The sequence below is a fragment of the Miscanthus floridulus genome, chromosome 6, assembly GCF_019320115.1.
Source record: "Miscanthus floridulus cultivar M001 chromosome 6, ASM1932011v1, whole genome shotgun sequence".
NCBI lineage: Eukaryota > Viridiplantae > Streptophyta > Magnoliopsida > Poales > Poaceae > Miscanthus > Miscanthus floridulus.
In genome coordinates, this window is record NC_089585.1 from 53,183,185 (window position 1) to 53,191,657 (window position 8,473).

At 44.8% G+C, this 8,473-nt stretch overlaps 1 protein-coding gene across 1 annotated transcript; it reads left to right on the plus strand.

Moving 5' to 3' along the window:
- Positions 1-7,503: 7,503 nt before the first annotated feature.
- On the plus strand, positions 7,504-8,196 carry LOC136458284 (glutaredoxin-C1-like). The gene has a single exon (XM_066458248.1). The coding sequence runs from the start codon at positions 7,635-7,637 to the stop codon at positions 7,944-7,946; it is 312 nt and encodes a 103-aa protein (XP_066314345.1). The 5' UTR covers positions 7,504-7,634; the 3' UTR covers positions 7,947-8,196.
- The last annotated feature ends 277 nt before the right edge of the window (positions 8,197-8,473 follow it).

Below are 8,473 nucleotides of genomic sequence, written 5' to 3' on the forward strand. Positions count from 1 at the left end.
AGAAGGTATCTCGTTCTGAAATTAACATGCTAATGAATTTGGTATTATTATTTCACACGTTAACTATAAGTAGAAACTTTTTATCGTCCTTCTTAAATGAAAAATTAAGAACTACCTTTTAGCAAGAGTGAATCAGCAGTCTACTACAGAACGTATGTTTAGGGACGGTCAAAATTGGTCCCGAGAGGCAGCTGGAAAAATCATATCTAGTCATATTTCTAGAGAGGTGGCCCAATTTTGTATCACATCTAGAAATTGTTTTCCAGAAAATGCAAAATAACCGTAAAAATAGTGAAAAAAAAAATCCTGAGAGACGCTCACTAGGGAACCCACATGTCGCAAGTCATAGGTCATGTCAAACTCAAGACCTGCACCACACACAACTGGAACGAGGTTCTTTGCCGAGGGCCGGATACGCTCGGCAAAGAAGCTTTTGTTCTTGGCAAAGGCTTTGCCAAGAGTTGCTCTCGGCAAAGGCCGGTCGGCACAGTACCTCACGGCAAAGGCTACTTTGCCGAGAGCCGCATCTCGGGCTCTCGGCAAAGGATTTGCCAATGGTTAGCCGGCCGTCGGCAAAAATTTTCGCCGTGACAGCGAGAGGTCACGGTAAAGTTGATCTTTGCCGAGAGCCTTAGCAAGCTCTCGGCAAAGAATTTCTGATTTTTTTTTCCAAAAAACTTTGCCAAGCGTCTGTCAGAAGAGCTCTCGGCAAAGAATATTGACAATTTTTTTTAGACATTTTTTTGCCGAGAGCTATGGCTCAGCTCTCGGCAAAGGCTTCCTCTTTGCCGAGCGCTATGGTCATGGGCTCGGCAAAGCTGGGATTCTGTGTGTTCCAGAATTTCCAGCTTTGCCGAGGGCATGACCATAGCCCTCGGCAAAGCCACAGCCAGTTTTATTTTTTTTTGTTTTTTGCATTTCCAGTCAACAAATAAACATATATATGACATATATATGACATCCACATCACAATAAGCACATCCACATATCAATAACCACATCCACATCACATAATTCACATCCACATCACATAGAAGTCTCGAAGTTCGAAGTCACAAACAAATCTCGACACATAGACAACCATAAGTGTAAAGTTCGACAAGCAACATAAACAAGAGGCATAGGAGGCGCCAAACTGGTCACGGCGACGGTCCGGGCTGAGAAGGCGCCGCGTGCGATCCTGGGGAGTTGACGAGGAGAAGGTTAGGGTCGTTCGACGCCGCCGACTGACGCTACACAAACAAAGAAGATGCAGAACGTGTTAGACAACATAAATAGATAACCAAGCACTACATGTACTTTTTACCACCACGACCACACCACCACCACCACCACCAACCACGCGACACCACCACCACCACCACGACCACACCACCACCACCACCACGCCACCACCACACTACTACTACTACCACCACCAACAAGCACACCATCACGCCACCACCACCACCACCACCACCACCACCACCACCACCACGCCACCACCACCACCACCACCACCACCACCACGCCACCACAACCACACCACTACTACCACCAACAACAACCACACCACCACGCCACCACCTCCACCAACCACGTAGCCACCACCACGACCACGCCACCACCACCACCAACCACGCCGCCACCACCACCCACCACCATCACCACTAGCACTAGGTTTCACTAGGTTTTACTAGGTTTCATTAGGTTTGACATTTAGAGAAACTAAAACATTTGTCATACTCACCGGAGTAGAATCAAGCTGAGGTGGAGGTGTAGCCTGCAGCTGACCGAGCAGGAACTGTGGGACCGTTCCACCTTGGGTCATCGCAAGACCCCGCACGTAGGCACCACCACGACCACGCCACCACCACCACCAACCACGCCGCCACCACCACCCACCACCATCACCACTAGCACTAGGTTTCACTAGGTTTTACTAGGTTTCATTAGGTTTGACATTTAGAGAAACTAAAACATTTGTCATACTCACCGGAGTAGAATCAAGCTGAGGTGGAGGTGTAGCCTGCAGCTGACCGAGCAGGAACTGTGGGACCGTTCCACCTTGGGTCATCGCAAGACCCCGCACGTAGGAGAGCACCTCTGCCAGCTGCCGCTGATCCTGCTCCTGCTTGGCCTCTAAAGCTGCCAGCCTCTGCCGCTCGAGCTCCCGCTCGCCTCCAAAGCTGCCAGCCTCTGCCGCTACTGCTCCTGCTCGGCCTCCATCGCCTGCAGCTGTGCCTGCAACATTTGATGCCAATGTTTCAAGATTGCGGAGCTAAGGTATGTAAAAGTCAAAGAACTAGGAATGTAAGAGAACACTTACCTGGAGTGTCGACACCATGGTCGGGCGCTGGCGTATGGCCGGCATTGAGCTCGTGCTCGCTGCTCGGATCTGGTGCAGCGGAGGAACAGAGGTCATGTCGAGGACACCGTCGCCAAGCCAGAACCGCCCATGCTTCTTGCCTTGCCCTACCCTCATCACGAGCTCTGGATCAAGCCGCTCCTCGGTGGTCGGGTCGTAGTCTGGCCCGTGGACTGACCTTACCATCTCTGTGTATGCAGAGATGCGAGGGGCAATGCTGGCGTTGGTGAACGACTCGGCAGGGACTTCCGGGGTCCAGTCGGTGGCGGCCATCGCCTTGCCCAAGTGGGACATGGCATATGCCTTGAGGTGACCACAAGGGCGGCCACCATGTGACGCCGACTGCGAGAAAGACAATAACATTGTTAGAGTTGTTGCAGAATTGAGTGTTAGGTTAGAGAAATTGTTTCGCCTTACCCAAGCTTCTGAGAATTCAGAGAGGTTGCGGCTGCCTTGATGGTGTAGTACTCCTTGCATCAGCAAACGGTGCTCGAGTGCTTCATCATGCTCCTTCTTCCAGTCTTGGCTGAGCCACATGTCCACAATCCTCTCCCAGGCATTCGGATGCCGATTGCACCAGTTTGGAATCGCCTACAGGCCATCAAGCAAACGATATATCAGAAGATCAAATTAAGGAACTGTGATCACATGCGGAGATATCTGGGTTTTAGGCATCGGACGTCACAACTTGCTCGAAACCCACTCAATTTTTTATCACAGCCTATACATGCGATGAAATGACACCTCGACAAGTTTCGTGAATTTCGGACTTCGTTTCCATTTTATATAATTTAAAAATACTTTACACGCAAGTTCCTCGCCGTGTTCCGTGAAAACGATGCTCCAAATTTGGCATCTGTCACTGGATACGGTCTCACACCACATGCAATACCATGAATATGATTTTTTGAATCACTCAATTCCAATATTCGATGCACCTGCAGTTCAAATTTGAATTACCGGGAATAATTCAAATAAATGAAATAAACTTATTAAATATAGCTAATAAAATAAAAAAAGCTCCAAATTTTAATATGTACTTTAAGGTACAACAGTAGGAAAAAATTTGGAAGCAAAAAAAGCAAAAAAAAAAAATTTGCCGAGGGCACAGAAACGACACTCGGCAAAGTAATTCTTTGCCGAGGGCCAAATTCTGAGCCTCGGCAAAACAGACGGCATGTGAAGGCCGTTTGCCTGCCGTCACAGGTTTACCGACGGCCATGTTTTGCCAAGAGCCGGACCTCGGCAAAGATAAACTTTTGCTAACGGCCTTTCTTTGCCGACGGCCGGACCCTCGGCAAAGGGCCCGGTTGCCGAGAGGAATTCTTTGCCGACGGCCTGGCCCTCGGCAAATATGGTTTTGCCGACGGCCTACCGTTGCCGAGGGCCGACTCTCGGCAAACCTTTCTTTGCCGAGAGCCCGACATTTGGCTCTCGGCAAAGACGCTGGCTCTTGGCAATGGGCCTGTTTCCGGTAGTGACACAACACAGTGGGTTGTGACTGAGTATAAGATGTTATCACATAGTATTAACATTTATTAATCTCACACAGACTATTTTAACCCGTAAATAGTGTCAAATGAAAAAAATAAACTACAAAAACTTAAATTTAGTCAAGAATTACAACTTAGTTTAGGGTGTCTCTCCATCCAAGGTTGTTTATTTAAAAAAAATGAATTCAGATTTTGAGAACTTAAATCAAACTTTTGAGACACAACGATTTCAAAAGAAAAAAAATTGAACTGTAAAATTTTAGATCTAGTTGAGGACTACAAGTTTGGTTCATAGTGTCTTTCCATCTGAGATCAATTGAAAAATTTTAAAAAAAATCAAAATTTGAGAACTTAAATCAAACTTTTGAGACCCAAAAATTATTCAAATGGAAATGTCTTCAACTGCAGAGTTGTAAATATTTTTTAGCTCTACAACTTCTATGTAAAACTTTGCATTTATTTGACTTGATTTGAAAATGTTATGATTTTTTATGCTGCACCTATTTGTAGAGACCGGTCATATTATTAACCCTCTAAAAATTGATTTGTAGTTGAGCATATTCTAGAAGCTGCCGGTGTTCCCAACTGCCTCTAAAAATAGAGGGTTCTTTGGGGGCAGCTAGAGGCTGACCATCTCTGAAATTATTTTTAGAAACAGTTCTTGATAGAGCCGTCTATAGAAAAAAGGGATGTCTCTAAGTAGTAGTAGTTCGTGCCATGTTGAACTGCTTTGTGTCATAGGTGTTGCCTTTACTGCAATAGTGTAATCTTTTTTTTGCCGTTGTTTTCTTTGTATATGATGCTCCCATTCCTTCCTTATTATGTGAACATTGCACATGTTTATTCACTGCAACTTGCTATATTTCAGGTGCCTGAAATATAGTATGTTTTCAGGCAACGATCTTTACCGTTGACTCATGAGCATGTAAGGCTGAGATTTAGCTGGATGGAGAAAAAATCAAGGCAGGAGTGGATATGATATCGCCTGATAACTCAGGCATCTGACCATTAGGAAAGGTGTTATTCATTTGTAGCTTAGCGGAAGTTATTTTACCTAATTACTTATTCCATGTGAAGTAAATATCTCCAGCTCTTCTGGAAATTAAATCTAAGTTAAGTGTTATACCTGCAGTTTGACCTACTTATTAGATCTCTCCTTGAGTACAACCGTACGTACCAGCTGAAAAGAATAGCTTTTTCCTAACCGATGATCTAGACACCTACTTGTTGCATACACAAGTGATTTGACCAAAGCAGCAAGCAGGGAATGTCTTTCCGTTATTGATTCTTGAAATTTCTCCACTTCTGCCTGTAATTGTCCACACCCATGTGTTACATGGTTCCTTCCTTTTCAGTAGCAAGTTACAAGCTGCCACATATAAGATCTCTTGATACCCACTTTGCCTGGAATCCCTACCCTCCCTCAGATGCTCCTTATCCATACAAAATACCACCTTCATGGCCAGATAGCTAAACATTAAATTAGAAAAGGCGACTTCGGAGCGCGGCATCCCATACCTCTCCATATCTGATGAGGTGTGGGGGGCATGCTTTGGTAATGCTAGATGCTGGCGACACCGGATAAGAACTAGTCCTGGAGGCCACCGCTGTGCTATATATGCCTTTGCTGTGCAATGCATGGGACCTGCCTCGATCTCTATCAACGACTCTATGCATGGAATCCATCAGACTACTCCATGCTGACTTGGTTTTGACGCCGACATGATTCTCTCCAAGGTCACGTACATAAGACTGGGCAACTGTGGTATTATTGGCAGCCGTCGTCAACCTAACTGACGTTATGAATCCATACGGCCGGTGACCTTATCTCCCTAAATGTGAAGAAACTTAGGTTGGCTTCGATCGTGTTTTTGTACCCAGCTGCAGCGGTGTGAAGCACATAAGGAGGTGGTGTTAGAGGCTTGCTGCAAGCTGGAGAACGTGGCAATGCGTTTCTTCGCGTCGTCCATGTCCTTTTATTTGCATAATTGAGTTTTGATCCATTATGTTTTGTAAACTTGTTCCTGTAGTCATGGAGTGATTTACTATAATAAGGTGGTCTGATTCATCTTCTTCAAGGATGAAGCTGGGTGTTCTTTCTATTATCTAAAAAGTAACTAGTATCCTCTATCCTGCAAGAAATCAAGTTGTAAGACATCATAGTCCGACTTCCATAGTACATTCAATTTGTTTCATGTTTCATTGACATATGACATGTTTGGTTGGCTTGACGCCTAACTTTTGCCACGAATAATGATAGACAAGTGTGCCTATAAAAAAAAAGTGCAGCGAACAAAATGGTTGCCACACTTTTGGTTTGGTAAAAAACAGATGGAGGCACATGACTAAGAAAGTTTGACAAACCACAATATGGCGTGAAACAAAAAATATACACCTAAGAAATTGGCAGACTAGTAATCAACGATCCAAGTACACTATATGCCAAATATGTATTAAGATTATGAAGGTGGCATATAGAGACATGAAAATTTTCCATTTACTTTTTCACTCTAAAGAAGCAGCTGACATTACATGTGATTAGTTCAGTCCCTGTTTTCTACTCCTCGAGTAAGGCCATTATCGATCTCTTCAAGAGATGTGTTGATTCCCTTGGGTGCTCTTATGTAAAAGAATGAGTCTCCCTTACCATATATGCTCGTGTAGTTGGAAAGAGTCGCTAAATGTTTCAATTCTGCGTCATTAATTAAGGTGTTTTCTTTATGCAGTTTTGACATAGTGAACTTTTGAAACTTTGTTATTAAAATTGGAGAGACTAACAATGCAATTATATAGTGTATCTGTGAATTGTGGTGATTAATCAGTTTCAGGGTCTCATAGTTACGTCTTCTTCTTATTCATAGTTGTAGCTGTAGTTGTTGCTGCAACTTTCTTGAATCTTCTACAGCTCACACAACCAAGGTTTTTTTATCGGCCGAAATTTCCGGAAATTTCCGAAATTTTCTTTCTATCCACAGGGTCCGATAAAATTTGACATCGGCCAAATTTTTCCCTTCTTTCCTGCTTCCACACAGACAACCCAAATTCACCCGTGCGACAATCCCACACTATAATGTTTTATTCTTGTTTTTATCTGTGAACAAGTGATGTTTAATAACTTACGAATAGTTTCAAGTCAAATTCTACGGAATTTTTTCAAAATAATTTGATTTTTTTTTGAATTTGGTCCGATATTTCCGATATATCTTGCTTATCCTATTTATCCATAACCTCCGATAAATTTTTATTTCCAATAATGAAAACCTTGCACACAACTCAGCTCTTATATGTAAGAAGTCTAGATGACCATGATCTCACCGGCGGCCGGCATCTCTATCCTTTATCCATCACCCATTCTCTCTCTCTTCTGACTTGTCGAATGGGAATCAGAGAACTAGAAAAAGCAAGAGTCCCAAACCTTATCAACATGCATGGACGACCATCTCGGTATCCTGTTGCAGCCGTCCATATATTCCATATTCTACACTAAACCGATCTGTGGTGTCGCAAGAAAGAGGCTTGGCCATTATCCAGGCACTCCGGTATCACCCACCTTTCGCCAGTCATCAGGATCGCTGCAAAATCCCTCCATTGCTGGCATTGGCAATGCACATTTCCATGCCTATATAAACCAGCCTCCTCCCGTCACCAGTTCTAAGCAAGTAAGCAAGCACAACAAGTACTCAAAGCATCTTACAAGTGGCTCTTCTAGCTCAGTCTCGCCTACAATTTTCTCTTCTAAGTCTTATTTCAAGTTCCTTTTAATTCGCGAAGCCGATCGCAAAGATCATATAGCAATGGACCGGGTGACAAAGCTGGCTTCTCAGTGTGCGGTGGTCATCTTCAGCACGAGCTCCTGCTGCATGTGCCACACGGTGACGCGCCTGTTCCGCGAGCTCGGGGTGAACCCGACGGTGGTGGAGCTGGACCAGGACCCCAGGGGGAAGGAGATGGACAAGGCACTGGCGAGGCTGCTGGGCCGCAACCCCGCGGTGCCGGCGGTGTTCATCGGTGGCAGGCTCGTCGGCTCCACCGACAAGGTGATGTCGCTTCACCTCAGCGGCAACCTCGTCCCGCTTCTGCGCAATGCCGGTGCGCTCTGGGTGTAGCCGTGTAGCATATATAGCTCCGGCGGCTGCTCTGACGGAGTCACCTGATATATATCCTGGACAATGGTTGCACGTCCATGCATGCATGCTTTCTATCAGGAGACACACGGAGGAAAGTAGTAATGATTAATTAAGCAGGCCTTTTTTCTGCACTGTAATAATAATCTACAGAGGGGTGAGTGTTGTATCAGGGCCTTTTGCGCCGTAATATAATGCATATACATATGTATGCACTACCTCTTTTTTGTTATCCGCATCAAATGTTTCATCGTAGTATCAGAAGTATTTGATGTCAGGCGAATAGCTTCAAATTGCTGAATTGGGAGCTATACATAGGAATCTGGCACGCCCCTCCCCTTGTTGGATTCGACATAGTGAATAATGCCCAATTTGGCGGCTGGGGCTCGCTTCTGCAGCTTTAGCTACTCAACACCGGACAGAAACATCTCCCAATCTCTTCCAAACTAGTCAGATTCTCTAATTAACTCTGCTTAGCACTGTTCACACCCACGTACATAACCAAAATA

Excerpts from the sequence above, each read along its gene's own strand:
- LOC136458284 (XM_066458248.1), top strand. The coding sequence starts at position 7,635 with ATGGACCGGGTGACAAAGCTGGCTTCTCAGTGTGCGGTGGTCATCTTC.